Source organism: Myxine glutinosa, chromosome 1 (assembly GCF_964187855.1).
Source record: "Myxine glutinosa chromosome 1, kmMyxGlut1.1, whole genome shotgun sequence".
Lineage (NCBI taxonomy): Eukaryota > Metazoa > Chordata > Myxini > Myxiniformes > Myxinidae > Myxine > Myxine glutinosa.
In genome coordinates, this window is record NC_136261.1 from 299,434,887 (window position 1) to 299,459,681 (window position 24,795).

At 49.4% G+C, this 24,795-nt stretch overlaps 1 protein-coding gene across 5 annotated transcripts in view; it reads right to left on the reverse strand.

The window, feature by feature from the left end:
- Window positions 1–24,795, reverse strand: part of LOC137439177 (2-oxoglutarate dehydrogenase complex component E1) — an 89,092-nt gene that overhangs the window by 17,042 nt on the left and 47,255 nt on the right. For 4 of the 5 annotated variants that reach the window (XM_068134928.2, XM_068134935.2, XM_078768024.1 and 1 more), the window contains exons 8-18: window positions 23,442–23,532; window positions 23,046–23,225; window positions 22,786–22,914; window positions 22,302–22,481; window positions 21,965–22,117; window positions 21,495–21,597; window positions 21,224–21,352; window positions 20,393–20,543; window positions 20,154–20,281; window positions 16,784–16,962; window positions 16,585–16,656 (exon numbers count right to left, since the gene is read on the reverse strand). In XM_068134928.2, the coding sequence (XP_067991029.1) occupies window positions 16,585–16,656; window positions 16,784–16,962; window positions 20,154–20,281; window positions 20,393–20,543; window positions 21,224–21,352; window positions 21,495–21,597; window positions 21,965–22,117; window positions 22,302–22,481; window positions 22,786–22,914; window positions 23,046–23,225; window positions 23,442–23,532 (1,495 nt within the window). Of the gene's footprint in view, window positions 1–11,571; window positions 11,803–16,007; window positions 16,657–16,783; window positions 16,963–20,153; window positions 20,282–20,392; window positions 20,544–21,223; window positions 21,353–21,494; window positions 21,598–21,964; window positions 22,118–22,301; window positions 22,482–22,785; window positions 22,915–23,045; window positions 23,226–23,441; window positions 23,533–24,795 lie in introns of those variants that run through there. The other variant, XR_013621332.1, reaches the window with a different exon arrangement.

The following is a 24,795-nucleotide window of genomic DNA, read 5'->3' on the forward strand; positions in this document are numbered from 1 at the left end:
CGGTAATTGCATTTACGGCATAGCCTGAGGCCAAACTGGTGAATAAAATAAATTGAAACCGATAACAAATGCAAATCGACTAAATTCCAATAACAAAAACAAGAAAAAGAGCAATCAGAGATTGCAAACCCTTGCCAGGATGTATTTTCAGTGGTTTTTAAGGCTTTTGTGTTAAAACAAATATGGCGGCCGAACCACGTGACCGATGACATCATTATTATTTTTTCTAAACTAATTTATTCCTAGATTATGCTCAAGAAATTTAATCTTGATCGGATTAAGTTTTGTACTCGTCAAATTATGATGTCACAATGGAGACACCTTTGACATCATCATTAACATATTTTATTCCCCATGGAGAGTTCTTTACAATGAGCGGTCTCAATTTTTTCTATTTAGCACTTTCGGAGATATAGAGGTGCAAAGTTTTTCGGTTTTCCCAAGATGGCGGCCGAACCACGTGACCGATGACGTCATCATTATTTATTTTTTCTCCACCAGTTTATGCTGGCATGGTGCTCAATAAATTTCATCTTCATTGGATGAAGTTTTGTACTTGTCGAATGATGACGTCATAATGGAGGCACCTATGACATCATTAACATATTTTATTCCCCATGGAGAGTTCTTTACAATGAGCCATGTCTCAATTTTTTCTATTCAGTGCTTTCCGAGATAGAGGTGCAAAGCTTTTCGATTTTTCCAAGATGGCGGCCGAACCACGTGACCTATGACGTCATAATTATCATATTTATTCTGTGCGGGACAAACACAGAAAAACAAACAAACGGACTCAAATGCAATATCCTCTCTTCTGGCGAGGCTAATGAACATGCTAGAATGTTTCAAACAGCGACTGTCTTTCGAAAATTCACTGTCATCTTTAATATGAAGTTTGAGATTCCCTATTCGAATAAAATAAATAAATAATCTGTTCATCTAAATCTAAATAAATAAATAAATAAATAAATAAATAATCTGTTCTCCCCTATGGGCCGGTGCTCCTGCCTCACACCTAGCTCGGCTTCACGCTGTTGAAACCAAAGCTTTCAGAATTATTGGAATCTCCCGCGATGAAGCTATCTCTGAGGGCCTTTCACTCACTCACCGCAGGCAGGTAGGTGGTCTTTCTGTCTTCTACCGACTCCTCTCCGGCCTTGCACCCCCAGCTCTCTCTGTGCTCTGTCCCCCAAATATTCCTACAGGTCGCACAAGATCTGCCAGCAACCCTCTGATGGTTAAACTGCCGAAATCTCGGCTCTCCGCTCACCTTCACTCTTTCATTCCTCTTTTCTCCCGCCTCTGGAACAAACTCCCTCACTCCCTTCAATCCCACTCCTCCCTCCAGGTCTTTAAAACAGCTGTTCACCACCATCTCTTATCTTCCCCCATCCAAAACCTTGATCTTTTCTACCCCCGCTAATTCACCCCAGATCCACCTTGTTTGAAATTCCAACTTCTTTCCTGGAAGTCCTGGCAGTGTCCATATGTTTTATACCTCTCCCACTGCCCCCTTCCCACGCCCCCCCCCCCCAAAGCCCTCGCCCTCTCTCAGATCTCTCGATGTCTCCATGTCTCTCGGTCCCTGCTCTCAAATGTTGTGTTTGTGTCCTTCCCCCTCTCTCCCCATCTTGTCTACCGCTCCCTATGTTATATGTTTTATGTGTCGGTTTGTCTTTCTGTGTGATTAATGTTCGCTCTTTCACGAGCCTCGATATTGTATACAAAAAAAAAAAAAAAAAAAAAAAAAAAAAAAACTATAAAAAGATAGAAAAAAGGGCCAAGTGGGAATGTCGAGTTTTTTTCCTCCTACATGTAGCAAATTGAACCTCGAACTCCACATGTGCTTCTTTAATTTTACCATGATCGGCCATCAGTTTCAAAAATGGCAATCACACGCATTAGTGTATAAACACATTTTCAAAACCAATGCAATCATGAACCTCCACCTTTCCTTCCTAATTCTATATTTTCTGTCAGGTGCAGTTAAGTATTCCTGAACTTCAGATTCTGAACTTCTGCTACCTTGGTGTAAATAGGATCTCATTCCTCGTGACCATGCGTCTTGCTTTCTGTTCGAGTGCAACAGTTCATTATTCTTCCTCAAATGTTGTGCCATTCACATTCATTGTTGTTCAGTTCAGCACGTGCACCGCGAGGCTTCTCAAATAAGCATTCAACTAAAATTGTAATGCTCAACTCCACTGCCGCTATTATGGTGCTCAATATTTGAGGTTCCCTGTAAATGGCTGTTCACATACTCAGGTCACCATCCATATTCATGATCTTTTGTAGTCTCATTAACCTCACCCTACGGTTTCACTGGAGGGGACTATCGGTTTGCTCTCCGTCTGTCTGTTCATCCGTCCATCTATTTGTCTGTCCATCCCACCTGTGGTTTTCCAGACTTTTTCCCCTCACCCTTTATTAACATATTGAACTGAAACTTTGTACATGACTTTATTATGATGCACTAAGTTATAGAAACTGCAACTTATTCTGTAGCAATTGCTGAGTGCTTGGAACAAGAACATTCCTTTGGGACCAGTAGGGGACATGTATTACAAAGCAAAGTTGTGTTTTCTCCTCCCCCTCCTTTTCATATATTTTTTTCCATTTCTGTTTCATCCCCAGATTTCTCTTTCTACTCTTGCTATGCTTGAACCCGTATCCAGCCTGTTCATCCCATATGTATACTCCTCTCCCTCCCATTGATCTCGTTATTCTCCTCGCCTATTCTTCTTCCTCAACGTATCTATCTGTTTTTCCCTCTATGGTGCTGTTGGTGTGTTGTACCATCCCTCCCTATTCCAGTGTTTTAGCTCTTACATGAGCCTAGACTTTTAACCGTTAAAAAAAAGAAAGAAAGATTATTATAATAGATACTACAATAATTGTAGCTCTACTTTTGAGGAGCTAACATTAAAACTCCAAGGACTTCAACATGTGAGCAATGACTAATATATATTGTTGCGGATATGAGATTGGCATCCATCCATATCCGCTTGTAAATATTCCCCTATTTCCTCAGTACTTCCCAACTATCCCCAATTCCCCATTCCCTAGTCCCATTTTCTGTAAACAACACTCTGTAGACCCGACCTTCCCCTATTTCCCCCATTAAATGTCGCATCCAGGTCCACCGCATCTCACGTAGACAACTATAGGACATCTTGCTAGTTATTCTTTCTCTATGTCAGTTAAGGACTCGTTTCCATTAATTCTGACTCTTCGTTGCACCAGAATGTGATTGTATGGCACCGTTAGGAAGTTTAGGACCTCCCAATACCTCCCCGCAGCTCTTCCTCATGGTTCAGCAACAACAACAGCAACAGCAACAACAACAACAGCAGCGGCGGCGTGGGGAGTGTGCGCCCTCACTCCGGCTTGGTTGGTGGGGGGTGTTGGGAGGGCACCATGCCTTTCCAACGAGCCGCCATCGAGCATGTGCTCGACGGGGTTACCAAGTAGGGGCTCGCTGTCAGCTCCTCGTCAAGGGCGGAGCCCGGTAACCCCCCGCACCCAATAGAAGCGGCGGACCGATCCCATCTGGGGCGGAGCCAACGAGCCAAGGGCGTGGCACTCCCCGCTGAGCATGCGCAGGAAGAGGGAGGTGACGTCAGATGCGCCCTCAGCTTGGAGAGAGAAGGACGCCACCTCCGAGCGCTGCAATACCTCCCCGCATCTCTGGACCGGACCGTGTTTGATTCTGCCCCTGAGCCAAGGTGCACCTTGTGCTATCGACTGCCTGTCCTTCCCTGCCATCAATCCCTGTGTAAGTCAGTCTTGTTCCGTTTGTCTGTGGTCTGTCTGGGATAGATAAGATTGTGTCTAAGTGCCTATCTCTTCTGTGCTTTACCTCATACCTTGTAATCTACCCCTTTTCTCCACCACCAATTATATCCTCCTCCGGAGGTCTTGAGAACTGTACCCCTTGTGTCGTTTCATTTATCCCAGCCGCTGTGTCCTTTCCTTCATTGATTTAGCATAGCGCGACTTGGTCAACGTCGGGTGGAATCGGGTGAGTTGGGGAAGAATCGGGTAAACTGTGCGAACACGGCGGCCATTCCGCTCGGCCCATCATAACATCTTAAGCCGTGTCCGTAACAATTGGTGTCGAGGAGTGAGATTGGACCCGAAGCGCGCTTAACGCGCTCAAAATTACAAGCAGTGTGAAATTTGTTTTGTTTTAAAATAAAAACCCGAATTTTGAAAGTCGCGCGATGGCAGATCAAGACGGCTGGGTTCCGGTAGAGGAGAGTGAGGCAGGGTCGATCCAGGACCAAATTGAGGGACAAGAGGAGAGCGAAGCAGTGAGGGCGGCAGGTTCGCAAAATGGCGTCCTCGCGCACGAGGCTTCAGGCGCGCAAAGTGGCGTGCTCGCGCACGTGGGTGTAGCGGCACCAAATTTTGCCGCGCCCGCGACCGTAGCAGCGCCGTTGGTGGATTTGAACCTTTTTTTTATACAAATGAAGGCCCTTATGGACAAGAATAGCGAAGAAATGGAAAGCAGATTGATGGGGGTAATGGGGAACCGGATGGATGCTCAGAGTGAGCAATTGGGGGTAATGAGGGACGAAGCGAGGAGTACCGGTGAGGCGTTAGACAATGGCATAAAAGAGGTAAAGAATGGGTTAACGGGGGTAGAAAACAGAATGGCCGCTCAAGAGAATCAAATGGAAGGGATGAAAAAGTGGTTAGAGGGGTTAGAAAACAGTATGGAAGGCAAATTGAGGGACATGAGGGACCAAGCGGAAAGGGAAGTTTAAAAAATAGGGCAGCAGATAGAGGGGGTCAGAATGGGGGTAGAAACTAAATTGGATGCTCACAGGGAGGAAATGGAGCAGATGAGGGTGGCATCTGGGCAGGAGATGCAAGTGATGGGAGAGGAGATCAGAAGAGGTGTGAGTGAGGAGGTCGGAGGAGTGCGCGAGGAGGTGAGGCACTGTAAGGAGCGCATGGAGAAGGAGGTGAGAAAGGGGACTGTAAAATTGCAAGGTGGTATAGAGGAATTGACGCTGGAAGTGGAACAGCTGACGGAGGGACAAAAAGAACTAACGGACCAGGTAAAGAAGAACACAGCGGTAATAGAGGGTTTTAAATCGACACAGAAGGAGATGAAAAAGGACGTAGGGGTAATTAAAAAAGAGTGTCAGACGGTACATGAGGACCTGACGAGGAAAATGAACAAGGTGGTAGAGGTGATGGAGGTTAAAGAGCGGGAGGTGCGGGAGCACATAGAAAAAAATAAGGTGGAGTTAGAGGAAGAACTTAAGGGGGCGCACGAGGAGATGAAGGAGGTGAAGCAGAAATTAGAAGAAGTGGAAGAAGGGGTGAGCGAAATGAAGAAGCGACGGAGAGGGGATAAGAAAGAGATAAAAGAGGAGGTAAAAGAATTGGTCCAAAGTCTGTGTTCGGATCGTGATGATGTGCTCATTAACCGGATGAGGGATTCGCAGGTGATGGAGGAGAAGCGAAGAGAAAGAGGACCCGGTGTAAGTGGTGACCAATATGGTCGTGCGTATGATGCGCCAGGTGATTTAATAAGCTTGGGGGTCGAGATAGACCCGGATGTTCGTGAGAGGCCAAGAGTGAGGTGTATGGCTGGTCCGGAGGGTATGGAACGAGGGTGCGAGCGAGAGGGTCCGGTGATGGGAGAGGTGCGAGGTGTGAGTGAGCAAGGTTGTGGTGGTATGGAATGGGTAGCGGGTTGCGGAAGTGTGACCCATGCATCGACACCAACAGGGGTAGTTTTTAGAGCGACAGGGGAGGCACGGGAGCCCCTTGGGGGTAATGTACTGTGGGGGCCCGGCCGGTTCGGCCCCGCGCTGACCCCGCAAGGGGCGACGCACGGGGTCCGGCAGGCGGGCAACGACTCACATACGAGGTGGTCCCACAAGGTCCCACTCGCGCCGTATGACGGTGGGTAAGGGTGGCATCCCTGCCACCCTTCCCATGAGTGGGGCAAAGGAGCTATAGATTATGGGGTGTATGGCAGTGGAAACTAGCCCGGGTGGGTTAGGATATTGTGTGTAGGGATCTAGAAGAGATTGACATTAGATAACGTTAAGGTTTAGTTAGTGACTGATACCTGTAGTGGGGACGCAGGTAGATTAGTATGGATGATAATGACGAGGGAGCGCAATAGTTTAAAGGGACGACTGGGAAGCGCAAGTTTCAGAGGGGAGTAGTTAGATGAGATGATGCTGTGTGAGAACTGGACAGGTGTGTGAGTAGTGAGTGTTGTGGATCAGCGCGAATGCGCTTGGGGGAGAGAAGGGTGCAGGCGGCACCAAGTATGAGAGCACAGGTGTGCAAGTACAGGTGTGTGGAATATATGGAGCAGAGAATGAGTGGTGTGGAGAGAGTTGGAGTAAGTGGTACGGAGTGGTGTGCATGGTGCGAAGGTGTGGATGGGGGAAGAGTGGACCCCTTTCACGAGTACCCGGGGCGGGTAGTGTAAGTGTTAGGTAGAGGGTATAGGTAAATTGTGGTTGGATATTGGCATTTGTGGTGCGGTTGCAGAATGGTATTGTGGATGGGTGCATTAGTGTTGTGGAAATGGCTGGGCGTGTAGCCTGTTAGTGTGTGTAGTTGGTTTGGGCACTCCACCACTGTGAGGATGTCGGCCAGGTGAGGCCGCAGGTGGGCTCTGGGAGCCGTTAGTGTCAGTGGGTGCCTGAGGATCCCGGGTGTGGATCGGGCAGCCCGTGCCAGAGAGGGCACTGAGGGGGTGAGAGTGCGAGAGGGTCTTCCCCAGTTAGTTAGGTTAGGGTGAGGAGCAGGTAAGCTCGGGTGGCAACTACAGTGGTGGAGGTGTGCAGGTGGGTAGACCTGCTGGGAGAGCTACACGTCACAGCCCAGAAATTGTGCGAGGGCACCGGGAGATGAATCGGGGGAGTGAGACCCCAAATTGAGAAGCACCACAGTTTGGTCAATGGGAATTGGTTTTTAGAACCCATAGTGTAAGTTGGCCAATGGATTGGCAGGGAAAGACCCCGGGTAATGTAAAGTTGTTAAAGTCATTTAGGAAATAGTTAGGATTGATGAACCTGTCGCACCATACGCAGCCACTTACCTGAGGTGATGATGATGACTCCACACCTGTGTTTCTTTGTTTTGTGTTGCAGGAATTGAGAATTGCTGTTTGGATTTGTGAGACGCATCACGACGTGGATGAGACATTGGGGTGATTCCATCTCTCCCTCCTTAGGAGGGACTGATGATGAATTGGTGATGGCAAATTTTGATGTTGAGTTGGAGATGGCAAATTTTGATGAGAGTTGGAAATGGCAAATTTGATTGGTTAGGAGGGAGAGAAGACGAATTTGGTTTATGGGAGGAACGGGGAAGACAGTAGGGACGGTTGTTGATGTGTAAAGTAGATGTTTATGGGTAGTGTTGTGTTTTGTGGATACAGTAAGGGGTAAGGGAGGGGCAATGTAGGTTACCTGGTGGGGGGGGGGGGGGGCGTACGGTAGGAACGTACCTGTCTCACCTGGTTCCCATGTGCCCCCAGTGTGCATTACCTTACATTGCGTGCACTTTTGCGCCCTTACCACCTTACTCACTTGTTTTCTTTTGTCTCCCACCTCCGAGGATCTGGCTTTGGGGCAGAGAGAGAGGAGAGAGAGGTGCTGGCTCCGCAGTTGTGGGCCTGTACTTTCGCTGCTTGCTGCCTGGATCGATACACCATATGGACCGCAATTTTTGTGGCCGCCCACCATGGACCGCAATTTTTGTGGCCGCCCACAATGGACCGCAGTCTTTTGCGGGCAAGCACCACCCGTTGATGGACCTCTGGGTCAACGTGGCACCTATGCCATACAGGTGAACCACTTATAGTTGGCCCCCCTGACGGCCACAATTCAGAAATGGACGCGGTTGGCGACTTTCTTTATTTTTAAAGAAGCCAGAAGGCCAAGTGCACTCCATGAAGGCAAGACCAGCGGCAGAACATCGGCCGGCTGCGACACCACCGGTGACTATGAACACTTTATTGGTGCACCGGATGGTGCTGACTGTGTATGGGGTTGGTGCTTTTGGTGCTTGGATGGGGTGCTCTGCACAGTATTAAAGGCCGTAGGGCCACAGGGCACTCGTGGGTTGGTGTATCGATGCTGGCATGCGTGCTCTCTCTATGCATAACATCTGCATGTGTTCCTCAAAGAACAGGTCCTGGATCGTAGTGTAAATATCAGTCTTGTATAAATGATGCTCCCTACCGGCTGTATGTTTAGTTTGAGGATTCTTTCCGCGATTCGGTTATCCTGTGGGTGTGTTTCTGTTAGGAGAAGGGTGCAACGTCGCAGGGGGACATATTTACTCATTTGTGAACATCTGTAAAACTGTCGCACTCAGGGTTGAGTTAATAGTAGAGGGAACTACATCTGAGTGCCACACTAACGTAGGTAAAAATTTATCGGGTCGGGACGCCCCGAGGTAGAGAAGGGTGCAATGTTGCGGATATGAGATTGGCATCCATCCATATCCGCTTGTAAATATTCCCCTATTTCCTCAGTACTTCCCAACTATCCCCAATTCCCCATTCCCTAGTCCCATTTTCTGTAAACAACACTCTGTAGACCCGACCTTCCCCTATTTCCCCCATTAAATGTCGCATCCAGGTCCACCGCATCTCACGTAGACAACTATAGGACATCTTGCTAGTTATTCTTAGTCTATGTCAGTTAAGGACTCGTTTCCATTAATTCTGACTCTTCGTTGCACCAGAATGTGATTGTATGGCACCGTTAGGAAGTTTAGGACCTCCCAATACCTCCCCGCAGCTCTTCCTCACGGTTCAGCAACAACAACAGCAACAGCAACAACAACAACAGCGGCGGCGGCGCGGGGAGTGTGCGCCCTCATTCCGGCTTGGTTGGTGGGGGGTGTTGGGAGGGCACCATGCCTTTCCAACGAGCCGCCATCGAGCATGTGCTCGACGGGGTTACCAAGTAGGGGCTCGCTGTCAGCTCCTCGTCAAGGGCGGAGCCCGGTAACCCCCCGCACCCAATAGAAGCGGCGGACCGATCCCATCTGGGGCGGAGCCAACGAGCCGAGGGCGTGGCACTCCCCGCTGAGCATGCGCAGGAAGAGGGAGGTGACGTCAGATGCGCCCTCAGCTTGGAGAGAGAAGGACGCCACCTCCGAGCGCTGCAATACCTCCCTGCATCTCTGGACCGGACCGTGTTTGATTCTGCCCCTGAGCCAAGGTGCACCTTGTGCTATCGACTGCCTGTCCTTCCCTGCCATCAATCCCTGTGTAAGTCAGTCTTGTTCCGTTTGTCTGTGGTCTGTCTGGGATAGATAAGATTGTGTCTAAGTGCCTATCTCTTCTGTGCTTTACCTCATACCTTGTAATCTACCCCTTTTCTCCACCACCAATTATATCCTCCTCCGGAGGTCTTGAGAACTGTACCCCTTGTGTCGTTTCATTTATCCCAGCCGCTGTGTCCTTTCCTTCATTGATTTAGCATAGCGCGACTTGGTCAACGTCGGGTGGAATCGGGTGAGTTGGGGAAGAATCGGGTAAACTGTGCGAACACGGCGGCCATTCCGCTCGGCCCATCATAACATCTTAAGCCGTGTCCGTAACAATATTAAATATCGTGGCTGGGGGTGGGGGTATGTACGCATCCAGGTGTAGTTGCTGCATGTGGAGGTGTATGTGCCCCTGCTGGCCCACCTTAGCTGACCGTATCGAGGTTGAAGGGCCGAAACGGGATGATGCTGAGGACCTCGACTGAGGACCCAGTCAGTGCGACACACTTGTGACCAGGTGTGTTTTGAACTTGTGTGTGTGTGTGTGTGTATATATATATATATATATATATATATATATATATATATATATATATATATATATATATATATATATATACATATATATATATATTGTTATGAATTTAGGGGAAGGGGAATATCTAGATCTAGGTAGATCTGTGTAGGTATCATGCTTCGTCTGTCGTGGGTAACTAGAACCACCTCAATGTAAATAAGTAGAGGACCTGTAGCCCGTATGTCGGATTAAGTGTGTCTCCGTCCACGCCACGAGGGGGCGGGGCCTGTTAAGTAGTTGTAGGGAATATGCTAACTCCATTGTGTGTCGTTCCCTCCGTGAAAATCCCGGTGTCCCTTATGGCAACGCACTCTTGTAGACATTTGATAGGCCCGTAGTGCACACATTAATTGAACCCCCCCCCCCCACCCTTACAATGACTGACCATAACAACTGACCGGAAAGACAAGCGGGCTGCGGCCGCGCAGTGGTACCGTGGCTTTCAACACATATCGAGCAAGGCAAGCAATAGCCACGCCCAGGAGAACGTGTATTTGGTCGGGGAAGGGACAGAAAGCTTCCCGGTGATTGGGGGTAAGGAAAGTAAAGGAGCGACACACTGATTGGCCACCAACCAATGAGACCACGGCCAATCAGTGCAAAATGCGCGAAAGAACTACCAACAAGCTACGCACTGTTTGGAGGAGAAGCGCCGGTGATGTAAAAATGCGCGAAAGGTGAGAAGTAAACGAGGCACTGGCTGGTAGAGGGGGAGAGCTGACGTCACACCGCAAGTAACAAAAACGAAAGGAAAAGCCCGCTTGGAGTTTGCAAAAAAGCACCTAAAGGACTGTCAGACCCTGAGAAACAAGATTCTGTGGGCTTTCATGTGTGTTTCACCGAGGAGAGGCTTCCGTCTGGCCACTCTGCCATTTAGCCCAGATCGGTGGAGTGTTGCAGTGATGGTTGTCCTTCTGGAAGTTTCTCCCATCTCCCCACAGGATCTCTGGAGCTCAGCCAGAGTGACCATCGGGTTCTTGGTCACCTCCCTTACAAAGGCCCTTCTCTCCCGATTGCTCAGTTTGGCCGGGCGGCCAGCTCTCGGAAGAGTGCTGGTTGTTCCAAACTTCTTCCATTTAAGAATTATGGAGGCCACTGTGCTCTTGGGAACCTTCAATGCAGTAGAATTTTTTTTTAGGCTTCCCCAGATCTGTGCCTCAACACATTCCAGTCTCTCAGCTCTGCAGGCAGTTCCTTCGACCTCATGGCTTGGTTTTTGCTCTCATATGCATTGTCAGCTGTGAGACTTTATATACACAGGTGTGTGCCTTTCCAAATCATGTCCAATCAATTGAATTTACCACAGGTCGACTCCAATGAAGGTGTAGAAACATCTCAAAGATGATCAAAAGAAATGGGAGGCACCTGAGCTAAATTTCAAGTGTCATAGCAAAGGGTCTGAATACTTATGTCAATGTGATATTTCAGTTTTTTCTTTTTAATAAATTTGCAAAACTTTCTAAAATCCTGTTTTCTCTTTGTCATTATGGGGTATTTAGTGCAGATTGATGAGGGAAAAAATGAATTTAAACGATTTCAGCATGAGGCTGCAACATAAAAAAAATATGAAAAAAGTGAAGGGGTCTGAATACTTTCTGAATGCACTGTACATATATATTATTTTTATTTTTAATTTATGCTTCATATCTAGGCCTAACCTAAAAAAAAAGCTCGTATTGAAGGAGCTGGGGCTCCCACGTCGATCAGAAGAATGGACGCGACAAAAAGCTGGAATTCATCCGAGTTGCTTTAATCAAACCAAACACTCAGGCACTCTGAAAAGCCCGTTTATCGGGCAGCAATATATATACATATTATCCCGGAGCGTTTGCCCAGGAAAGGCGAGAGGGGGCGTGGCCCAGCGTCCTGGCTGCGGCCTGGCAAGTTGAGGGCGAGCCTGCCCGGGCATGCCCGGGCATGCCCGGGCGTCCCGACCGAGGCCTGGCAAGTTGAGCGCGGGTCTGCCCGGGCGTCCTGGACGAGCCCGACATGGTGATCGCTCCGCGTCCTTGATAGGTGCAAGGCGATTGTGAAAACCCAGCGGTAGCCGCTACACACGTCCCCCCCAGAATCGACTTGCACCGGCAGGGTCAATTTGAGGGGGGTCCTGATGACCCGGCCGAAGCGACCCCTGGCGGGTCGTGGGAGGGGGTCCGGTGTGGTGGTGGGCGGTCGAGTGGGGGGCACCGTGGACGGGGGGCGGCCTCGCCGCGGCGGAAGGGCCACCCGTGGTGGGTGGTCGACGTCCACGTGCGCCGGCTTGAGGCGGTCCACCGCAATCCGGTCCGACCTGCCGCCGATGTCGAACGACTTGTCGTCCCGTCGCAGCACCCGGAAGGGCCCGTCGTACGGCGGCCGGAGTGGCCCCCGATGTGCGTCGTGACGCACAAAAACATACTCCGCTGTGCGAAGTGCTGGGGGGACGTAGGACTGGGGGTCACCGTGGTGGGATGTTGGCACGGGGGCAAACCGTCGGGCGGCCTCCTGGAGGTCCGAGCGCTGGTGAGCTGCGGACCAGGGACTGGTAGCGTCGGGCACGAATTCGCCCGGGACGCGTAGCGCCTGGCCATAGACAAGCTCGGCGGTGGATGCCTGGAGGTCCTCCTTGGGGGCCGTGCAGAGGCCCAAAAGGACCCACGGCAGCCGGTCGGCCCAACCGCCGTCTTGAAGGCCGGCCATGAGCGCGGCCTTCATGGAGCGGTGGAATCGCTCGCACAACCCGTTTGCTTGGGGGTGGTAGGCCGTAGTACGGTGGAGCTTGACTCCCAGGTTGCGGGCGACCACGCCCCACAGCTCGGAGGTGAACTGTGGTCCGCGGTCTGACGAGATGTCCGCCGGTGCGCCGAAGCAGGCGACCCAGGTGGCGATGAAAGCCTGCGCCACGTCGGCGGTGGTGGTGGAGACGAGGGGAACGGCCTCCGGCCACCTGGTGGTCCTGTCCACCATGGTGAGCAGGTGTGTGAACCCCCGTGACGGGGGGAGGGGGCCCACCAGATCCACGTTGACGTGGTCGAAACGTCGTTTGGGCACGGTGAAAGGTGCCAGCGGGGCCTGGGTGTGTCGGTGGACCTTGGCCCATTGGCAGGCCGTGCAGGTGCTGGTCCAATCGCGGACGTCCCGACGAAGGCCGTGCCAGACGAATCGCGCCGACACCAGCTTCTGGGAAGCTTTCCGGCCCGGGTGGGAAAGGCCGTGGAGGGAGGCGAAGATGCGGCGTTGCCAGGTGACGGGCACGATGGGGCGAGGCTGGCCTTGGGAGACGTCGCAGAGCAGGACAGTGTCCGCGAAGGGGATGTTGGCCAGGCGGAGGCCCGTGTCCGCCGCCCGGAGGGCTTGCACCGTGGTGTCGGTGGTTTGGTCCGCCGCCATAAGCGCAAAGTCCACGCCCAGGTGGACCGCGTTCGCGATGGCCCAGGAAAGACAGTCGGCCACGGCGTTGTTTTTGCCGGCGACGTGCCGGATGTCCGTGGTAAGCTCCGGCACGGCGGAGAGGTGGCGCTGTTGGCGGGCCGACCACGGCTCCGTGACCTTGGCCATGGCGTAAACCAACGGCTTGTGGTCGACGAACGCCGTGAAAGGTCGGCCCTCCAGGAGGTGGCGGAAATGGCGGACGGCCAGGTGTAGACCGAGGAGCTCCCGGTCAAACGTGCTGTATTTGAGCTCGTTCGGCTGAAACTCGTTCGGCTGCCGGCTGAAAAAAGCGAGTGGCTGCCAAACCCCGTTCACCCATTGCTCATGTACGGCGCCCACCGCGTAGTCCGAGGCATCCGTGGTGAGGGCGATGGGAGTGTTGAGCACCGGGTGAGCGAGCAGTGTTGCGTCGGCGAGGGCCCGCTTTGAGCTTTGGAAGGCCGCATCCATTGCTGCGGACCAGGCGATGTCGTGCTTGGCCGGCTTGCCCCGGAGGGCTTCGTAGAGGGGCCGCATGAGTTGAGCAGCGCGGGGCACGAAGCGGTGATAAAAATTCACCATTCCCAGGAATTCCTGCAGGGCCTTTATGGTGCGGGGACGCGGGAACGTGGTGATGGCCTCGACCTTGGTTGGCAGCGGCACGGCCCCGTTATTGGTGATGTGGTGGCCCAAAAAATCAACGGCCGTCGTGCCGAAGTGGCATTTGGCCGGGTTGACGATGAGGCCGTGCTCGCTGAGGCGCCCGAACAGTGTTCGGAGGTGGAGGAGGTGCTCGGCCCGGGACATGCTGGCGACGAGGATGTCGTCCAGGTAAACGAAAAGGAACGGCAGGTCACGCAGCACGCCGTCCATCAAGCGCTGGAACGCCTGAGCCGCGTTCTTGAGACCAAACGGCATCCGCAAGAATTCGAATAAGCCGAACGGCATAATGACTGCCGTTTTAGGGACGTCGGCCGCCCTGACAGGTACCTGGTGATATCCCCGTATGAGATCAATTTTCGAAAAAATGACCCGTCCCGCCAGACGGGCGGAGAAGTCTTGGATATGCGGGATCGGGTACCTGTCGGGGGTGGTAGCGTCATTGAGACGGCGGTAGTCGCCACACGGGCGCCATCCACCCCCCGGCTTTGGCACGATGTGCAGTGGCGAGGCCCACGCGCTATCGGAGCGCCGCACGATGCCGAGGTGCTCCAACGCGTCGAATTCGGCCTTCGCCACGGCGAGCTTGGCTGGGTCGAGGCGGCGGGCCCTGGCGTAGACCGGCGGGCCGGTGGTTGGTATGTGGTGCTCGATCCCATGCCGTACTGCGACGGCCGAAAACGTCGGCCGCGTGAGGGCCGGGAACTCCGTGAGCAGGCGAGCAAACTCGTTCGCCGCCGGGACGGCGCATGCCAGCTCGGTCGGCGCGGAGCTGCTCAATGTGCATACCAGGGAGCTGAAGGTTTCGGCGTTGATTAAACGACGCCGTTGGACGTCCACCAGCAGTCCGTGTGCGCAGAGGAAGTCGGCGCCTAGCAGAGCCATGGGCACGTTTGCGGTTACAAACGTCCAAGCAAAGCGTTGGCCGCCGAAGCAGAGGGTGACGTTGCGCGGGCCGAAGGTGTGGATGGTCGATCCGTTGGCCGCAACCAAGGAGGGGCCGCAAACCGCGGATTGCCTGTCCTGGTCAGAGGCGGGTATGATGCTCATTTGGGCGCCGGTGTCGCACAGGAAGCGCCGTCCGGACGCTTTATCCGTGATGAACAGTAAGTTGCCCGTGTGGCCGGCGCTCATGGCTGGTAATGAACGCCGGCCCGGCCGTTTCCCGGCCTGCCGAAGGTGCACGGGGGTCGGCATGTCCGGGCCTTCTGTCCGAACCTGGCATGATAGTAACACCACGCTTGGTCAGGTGGAGGCCCCGGTCGTCGTGCTGGAGGTGGTCGGCTCGGTGTAGCGGCCGCCAATTGCGTCGGCAGTTCGGTCGTCGACCGTGCCGGGTGCTCGGGCGCCATGGGTGTTGCGTCGGACGGCGGTGGGTCCCATGTCGCCGCTGCGATGCGCTGTCCTGCGGCGGAGATCTTGTCGGCTTCTCTGGCAAGGGCCCGGGGATCTGTGATCGTCGTGCTTGCCAGGGCGAGGCGTACCGGGTTAGGCAGCTGACGGAGGAACAGCTCCCGGAACAGGAATGCCGGAGAGTGCTCGCCGAGCAGTGAAAGCATGTAGTCCATTCACTCGGAAGGGCGCGTGTCGCCGAGCTCGGGCAGGTCGAGCAGGTGCCGTGCGCGTTCCGCCGATGGGAGGGCGAAAGCGTCGAGGAGAAGCTTCTTAATCGCGCCGTATTTGTCAGCGGCTGGCGGGCTCTCGAGGAGGCTCAGGGCGCGGGCCGCGGTGGCCGAACCGAGCGCTGCTACCACATGGTGGAAGCGGGTGTCGTCGGCCGTGATGCCTCGCAGGGCGAACAGGGAATCCGCCTGTGCGAACCAAACCGCCGCGTGAGCCTCCCAGAAGGTAGGCAGTTTAAGGGCGACTGCCGTGTCCATGTCGGTAGGTCACCAATGAAGGAGCTGGGGCTCCCACGTCGATCGGAAGAATGGACGTGACAAAAAGCTGGAATTCATCCGAGTTGCTTTAATCAAACCAAACACTCAGGCACTCTGAAAAGCCCGTTTATCGGGCAGCAATATATATACATATTATCCCGGAGCGTTTGCCCAGGAAAGGCGAGAGGGGGCGTGGCCCAGCGTCCTGGCTGCGGCCTGGCAAGTTGAGGGCGAGCCTGCCCGGGCGTCCTGGACGAGCCCGGCATGGTGATCGCTCCGTGTCCTTGATAGGTGCAAGGCGATTGTGAAAACCCAGCGGTAGCCGCTACAGTATCTGTTATGCACTATTGGTAGATGTGCGTTATCGACCAATCGTAGATGGCGCAGGTATCGTTTTGCACCATCAATGGATACATATAATCGCTGGATAGCGCATTGCCGTCGATCGATTTGTGTCAGGAGGGGAGGGAAAAATGGTAAGAATTGTTTGTAGGAAATATCGATCGAAATCTAACCCTCGATCGGTCGATAGCACAAATCTACCGATGGCGCATAACCTATCGATTCAAGTTCACTTTTAAACCTTTTGCACCATCTGCTAACACAGCTAATTTCCTGCAAAATAGTTTTCTTGACATTTTCATTCACCAGAAACAACACTTGTTGTGGCACACACAATATGCATGGGGCACAGACTTGGATATACCCAGGATTACTTCTGTTGCTGTGAAGAACAAAAAGTGCCGGTTAACCCAGAATCGCCTTCGTAAACAGATAGAGACGTCAGTGACTGTGGTGCGGACTGTCAGGTACCGGCAAAAGATCTGGATCATCGTTGCACATCTGCAGGAACCGTTCAGGGCGAGCGGAGGAATGCTCAGGGCCCTAAGGGGTTTAAGTATGTGGAGAAAGGAAACAAATTTCACAACATGAACAACGCAAGGACAGTTGCACAACTTTGTTCTACCACAAATAACATTGGATCATTTCCAAATCACAAGACAGGCCTCACCATTCCCTCCATGCCATGTGGAAGCAGCAACACGATGCCATTCTGCCTGACCCACTTGGCTTGGCCGCACGAGATGAACTGGTCGATGATGCATTGCGCAGTGTTGTGAAAATCTCCAAACTGGGCCTCCCAACAAATGAGGGCATTGGGGCTTGCCATGGCATAGCCCAGTTCAAAACCTAGACAGATACCATATTGGTTATCCAGCACAACAACTTGCAAATATACAGCTGAATCACCATATGCTTAATGACTGTGCCCCTGCTAAAACAATTTGAGTGGTCGGTTGGAACTCAGCAATTCAAAGGGCAATGTCAGACTTGCAGCTGTATATCAAAACAGTCATTAACCTGTACATGGAGAAGGCAATCATAGTTAACAGCATTTGGAGCAAACACTGCACAAGGCAAACATGGCACTACACACGAGTATCACGTTAAAAGGTCGAGTCATGGTACACACTGACAAGTTTAAGTAATGTTTAAACAAACAAGGTTAAAAGTTTAAACAACAACAGCTTAAACAACAAGTCATAGCAAGTTTAAACAAGAATGAAATTGTAAAAGTATCCCATAAAGTTTCGAAGCCTCGATCATAAGACACTTTCATAACCGATCTCACATCAACACAATCACCTGATTCTGGGATTCCAGGTTAAAATCCCGTTTACTGTGTTGATTTGTCCAATGCCTCCCAGTATCCTTGCAATCCATGTAAAAGTACAATGTTGTCTCTTAAAGTCCTTTGTCCGACATGTGATAAATCGAAGATCTTGGTTTAAAAAGTTAGTTGGCTGGTATAAAAAGTTAATCTCAGTATATTTTGTAAGAGTATACCTTTGAGGAAGTACCACAGACTCTGATTGTAGATAAAAGACACAAGTATGTCAAAGAAGTGGATGTTTAGCAGGAGACCAACTACATAATATTCAAGTGGTTGAGGGGAAAGGGTGAAGTGTGTCAAGAAAATAAATAATGATGTGTAGTTGTGTCGTCTTCCTGTGATCCCCTTTCGACGAACCAGACATGTACTGAGCCGATCGATCTGTACAAATGTCAACTGCAATAGTTCAAGAGTGATTAATACATTAATGTGGTGTTCCCATGCACCGATTCTGAGCATACACCGATGCAGAACCCCATACTTTATTGATCCAAATTTTAAATGCGACGAGACAGTCCTGCATTTATAAACTTGTCTTTAAAATTAAATAATTTTTAAAAAGCTTCCATCCAATTTATTTTTGGGATCCATGGAATATTTTACTTTATGGATTGATGTGACTCAGCTGTGTCGATAGAGCATCAACTGTGCAGAAATCCGATGTGAGTTTCCTGAGAAATGCTGATGTGATGGAAGCCCCCTTTCGCAAAAATCAAGGGCAATTAACATGAAATGTTGAACAGGTATTATTCAATGCCGATTGTGGGACAACATCGAAAGGAAAAGTTATTCATGAGCTAGTCTCGTGCAACACACACTCAAGTAGCAGCTAAAATCCAAAGGTACGATTGGACGAAGTTCCAGCAACAGGCAAATCACCTGGAAGAATCGCCGCAGTGCATGCCGCACTTCATGAAGTTGTCCAACATTACCATGTCCATGTTGTAGGAGAGAGATGGCAAAAGGTATCAGATAATTGAGAGGTGTGGTTAAAAAAAAAGAAGCCCTTACCATGGGGTTTTCTATGGTGAACTTTTAAGTGCTCCCATAATCAATGAGGTGGCCAATTTGACATCGATCCATCCACTTGGGAGGAGTTAGCTGACAATCGCTATAGATGGAAATCTGCCAGACACCAAGGTCCTTTAGTATCAAAACAGACGTTTATTCAGGATAAGATAGCCAGGAGAGCTGCTAGAAAACAACCCTAAAACTGTGCCAGAGCAAACAAACATTTGGGAACACTGTGGCGGAGTCTGAATGGCAATAATCAGTGATTACAATCAGTGTTTGCATGACATTCCACAACCACCTGAAAACATACAATATAACCATCACCTTTACTCATAGAAACATCAACACTGCCACAGCACAACTTCAACCCTTCCTCAGCACCCTACAAACCTGGCTCACCATCAACAGACTAAACGTAGCCCCCTCAAAATCAACAGTCACTCTTCTAACAAATTATACCAAGGAACATAGTGCTACACCATACATCACACTGAAAGACATCCCTATTCCACCCACACACCAATCAAAAATACTCGACGTCAGTTTTAACACGTCCATGTCATTCGCAGATCACATCACAAACATTTAAAAAAAACATGCACATACAGGCTGAACGCACTCAGGGCACTAACAGGCACAGACTTCAGACACCGCAAAGAAACAACATCACTAACATCCAAACAGCACATTAGATCAGTCATCAACAATGCCAGCTCGTCTTGGGCCTCCAGCCTATCAAACACTCATCTCAACACCCTGCAGACCATATAAACCAAAGCCATTCGCACCATCACAAGTTGCACATTAACAACACCCATGCCAACCCACTACCCCACAGCACAAGTAAAACAACAACACAAGTAAAAATACTAAAAATCAATGACCACATAAACATACGACATGCCAACCCTAATCACCCATACCACCCACAGGCCCTTAGATGCATTAAAACTACACCACAAAGACACTACAGTGACATCCTTCGTAACATCCCCCAACCGAACAATGGAAACTACAAAAAACACATCCACATCACCATAAAAACAACAACATGGGCCCAAACAGTATATTGGGCACAAAACCCTCACTCATCGATGACACAGGGAAATTACTCCCCAGGTCTGATCGTGTTCTCCTTTCGCACCTTCGCTGTCGACACCACCCACAATTTTTACACTACAAACATAGACTCGCCAACACTACTGACGACGCCTGCAGCCACCGCCAGGGCGATCTACACACAATAAAACACATCATGGAAGACTGTGCAGTCCTGGCTTCACGTATGCAAGAGCACAACATTGTGGAAGTGAGGGAACTCTGGGTCACTTCCATGATATAAATCGGCTATCTCCCTGCCACTGGTCTGTTCAACAAGAACTGACTGGGGAAACACAACAACAACAACAACCAAAACGTCGCTGAAAGAACAATCATCCAAATGACAGTATGAAGGATAAAGAGCGGTGCATTGAAGTCGAGACAAGATACAACTTTTTAAAATGTTGGTGCATCTTGGATTATTGTATCTCATCGCAAGAACTTTTTTAACACCCTCTGTAGCAATTTTGTGGGAAAAAAAAAATCACATGCACCACAAGTAATGGAAAATTACAGAAAAAGCCCATTCAAGTTAACATCTCGATTTGTAAAGACAAATCTCAACCTGTGTAAAGGTGCAGTCAGTGCTTACCTAGCACCCCAAACTCAGACAAAGAACTGTTGCAAACAGTGTACGGTGCTTGATTAGGCCACAAGTGGTTCATAGGCACAACAGTTTTCTTGTCTACGTTTTGGTCATGCAGCACGTGGTGTCGATGGCTGTGGGAAATGCATACATGGGTTAAGGCTCTACCCTTCATAACAATGGAGGGCACTTTGGTAAAGCGGCACCCGCAATAGTAAATCGTATAACCCACTACCCCACAGCACCTGAAGGTACCCCTCTCCACATCCTGACCACTCAAACGCACGTGCGTGCCCTCTCGAAGCAAGGAACCAATCGCCATGTACTCAGCCAGTGCCCAGTCCACCGAGCGTTTGGATATCATGTTCCGCCGACCACGGAGCATGCGCTCAATGCCTGCGCAAAAGAGGAAGGGAAAAGGCTCAAAAAAGATAAAACGAAGTATAGTTGGTATCCTACTGAAAGGCCAGATCTGGATCCGGACCTTATCCAAAATCAAATCGGCTTGTTCTTGTCATCTGCCAAACTCATCCACAACTTTTTGAGATATCATGCTATGTATCGTTTTTGGCCCTATCTCCCAATGGTGAAGAATCACTTTAAAAATTCTAGTAGCCGGATCCGAATCCGGATCTTCACCAAAATCTAATCAATTGTTCCTGATGGCGCAATGGTTAGACCCTTAAAAGGTCACTCCGATGGAAATCTCATTGGTGACTGCTGTGAACTGTTCTTTTGCTATAAGACACCAATCAAAACTAGAGCTAAGCAGTACAAATTCTTCTATTTCCAAATCAATATCGATATAGATATCAGAAACTTTGTAGGTTTTATGCAGTTTTCTATTCACCAGTAATACAATGAAAGGAAGTATCGAACGATGTCAATTTGCACTGGCTCGAGTCTTGCTTTCTGCAAAAGTCTTTGTTTCTTTCAAATTTGCATTCATATCGATAGACCAATGCTGAAGCAACATTAAGCAGAAATCCACCAATTGGAGAAAGTCGAAAGGATGAATTGAGTATTTCTAGAACAACAGGATGTAGATACAAGGAGCGCGTAAAAGACCGCATTACCCGAGTGGGCTGTGAAGTCAGGAGCAGGTACAGAACTTGCTACGTTCCCAATGTGGGCAAGCACGTCCTCACTCACGCCCGTAGGTGGGCACGACATGCTCTTGGGCCGTCCGTCCAGTGTGAAAAAACCTACGATTTGGCCAAAGCAGCAGCAAGACCAGCTTCTGTTTTAATCCTATGTTATAGTACAGTACATGCATTACAAATGTAATAAAAGAAAGTGAAGCCAAAAAAATAGAAATAAAACAGAAGAAGAAGAAGAAGAATTTACCAGGCCAGGGAGAGTCCAACCAGTGCTTGATGTGCATTATCTTCTCATCTTTTGAGCGAACGTATGCCTCCTCGCAGATTTTACCATATTTAGATATTTCCTCCTGTGAACAATGCATCAGGCTCGTAAAACAAAATACATGCATCATTCATCACAAAATTTTACTTGGACAGAAATGGACATGGAACAAATATCTTTTTGTGAAGAATTTCAATATGCAGTACCACCAACTGATTCGTTTAATCCTGCAGAGCAAAATGCATCTGCTGGTACAAAAGGAACTGATAGAGCTTTGGGTATGCCATAAGCTCCTTCAGGCATTACTGGGATGGTCTTGCAGCAAACAATATCAAGGAAACAGCAAGGGCTATAGAAAGCAAATGGTAACAAATAAATAGATATATAGATAGATAAATAAGCAAGTCAAAAATAATAATTAAAAAAACTAAAATGAAAACACTGTGAACTACCTCATATTCCTCCTGCGTTACGACCCCGGTGTTTATGAGGTACTGCAAGTATTTCTCCAGGACCAGTGGCTGTTTGGAGATTTTCTTGTACATCAGGGGTTGTGTGAACATCGGTTCATCTATTTCATTGTGTCCATTCTTCCTGTAGCAAACCTGAGCGACAGGAAGGAAGCTATGGCTTGGATTGGAACAATTACAAAGACGAGAGGGAAGTTGGGGGGAGGGAGGTTGGGGGGGGAAGGGGGTGGGAGGGAGAGGGGGGGGAAGGGGAGGGGACGAGGAAAGATGCCAATCAATGACATTATTAGGGGCAGCCGAAAGGCAGATATAAACAGACCAGGTCGACGACAACGTCCTTGTGGAAGTCGTGGCGCCATTGTGCAGCAACCCTGCACACATGCAGCACCGCCTCCGGATCATCTCCATTCACGTGGAATATAGGAGCGTTGACCACACGCGCCACATCGGTGCAGTAAGGGGATGAGCGGGAAGAACGGGGGTCTGTCGTGAAGCCAATCTGATGGAAGAATTAAAAGCGGGAATTGGCGAGCAGGATCAGCATGCGATGTGCAGGCATTCAATTTGGAACGTTGGAGGAAGATCAGGATGGAACATGGCAGAATGGAAAAAGTAGGTGGGAGGGCTGGGTGAGAGAAAAAACCCCCCAAAAAACCAGTTTATACATCTCAATTTGTGGGGGTTCGAATACCATTCCAAGTAATGTTCATGGGCAGGGGAAATTGAGCAGGGGAGAGAAGCACAGCACAGGAAAAAAGTGGAGACACAAATATGAATAACAGAGATAAGGAAGGGATATTGACCTGATTATTGACAACAACATGAATAGTCCCATGTGTGGTGTAAGATGGAAGGTCACTCAGATGGAAGGTCTCGTACACAATGCCCTGCCCAGAAAATGCTGCATCCCCATGCATCAAAATAGACATCACCTGCCAACAAAGAAAATGACAAGGTAGAAAACAAATGGTTTCAAAACCTGGGGTTCCCTCTCTGAATACTACTCAATCATCACCAGTTTTCAAAAACAGTACCGTACAAAACTTTATTCAGCAAATCCTACCCTGTGGCCATCAGGGTCTCCACGATAAAACTGCTCCGCCTTGGTTTTTCCCTGTACCACTGGGTCCACCGCCTCCAAGTGCGAGGGGTTGGCAACAAGGGATAATGTGATGTCCCTCTCGGTCGCCCTGTTCCTGCGCTCATGGTACATTCCCAGGTGGTACTTCACATCGCCAGAACCCTGATCAGTCAGTCATTGCGATTTGAGGGAGAACAGAACAGCGAGTCTTAAAAGAGATCGACAGTGCCAAAAGTGAAGCACAAAGGAGGAAAAGCAAACGACATAGTGGATGAATGGTTCAAACGAAGAAAAAGGAAAGGAAAGTGAGGGAAAGGAATGTGGAGGAACAGAACTTTTTTTTAATGGAAACAAAATAAGTTGCGAAAAGATAATCACCTCGTCTGCAGCTTCCAGTTTTGAGTCAAACTGGCAGAATATCTGCTCCAAGTCCTTCCTGATGACATTTGCCAGCACATTCAGACGCCCACTGCATGATGAAAGTGCGTACATGTACAAATACATTTCATTAATATTTCATCGATGAATACATTATGGGATTTCATTTTCTTGTTGGGGAGATTTTACTTTGATTATCATGTACATATAAGGGAAGGTTTGGTGGGGATTATGTCATTCCATAGATTAGTTTGGGAGCGGGTGGGTGGGGGGAGGGGGTGGTCGAACTTTCCACTGTATTTGAATAAATTAATAAACAGATTGCCCCAAGGGTAATATAACATCGTGAAGAGGATCCTTACACTGGTGAAATTGATATTTCACAACACCAAAACAACTTCTTGTAGCTGCAGTACCGATGTCATGTGACAAGAGTATGCGTTTTTGCATGGTTATGCATGACATGCATGTTGCAGAGCATGCACAAATATAAACACATGTGGCATAACCCCCCCCCCCCCCCTACGCTATCCAATCCCTTATTAATAGTCATTCTGTCTTTCACCAAGCGGACCAGGTGTTTCAGAGACATTTTCATATTTGCGATTTCTGCTTTTTACCTCAAAAACAAATTTCTCCAATATTTTAGGGAAAATCAAGACGTTTTGTGGAGACTTTCATGACCAAGAGTGACGATACATTACATAGTAGTATTGAAGCAGTGTTGTGCTCTAAGGTAGCGCTGTGCCAGAAAGAGATGAGAGTGAAAGACGCTGAACAGCTTTTGCCTGTATTCATTTTCCTCAATGCCATAGTAAAGGCAGAAATGAAAGGGAATGTGGGATGTTGTAATTATGATTGGAAGTTAGTGATACGAGTTTATATTTTTGCTTCAACATGCAAGAACAAACATTATACCAGACTCGGTGGCATAAGAAGTAGAGCGTCTACTTAAAGTCTGGGAGGTCGACTCCAACCCAGGCCAAAGTATTTCAAACACTTTAAAAAATGGTGCGTGTTTGATGCTCTGAATTTAGCGGACATAGCGTGAAAAAAACCTCAAAATGAAATATGGCGTCGCTGGTATCCAAAGTGCACCAAAACGTCACATCACTTGTCCCAAGCTCAGCGTCTGTGTTGTCCGAATTCAAGTCCAGTGTTGTCTCATGGATTGGTTTATATGGGTGTGTACCATTTGTGTGTGCAGCTCATAGACACTATAAATAAATAAAAACAAATTCAACCAAATCTGCTTTTGTTTAATGTACAGTCACATGAAAAAGTAAGTGCACCCCATGTAAAGTTTTGACTTTTTCAACATATTGTCACGCAACTGCGATTATCATCAGAGTTG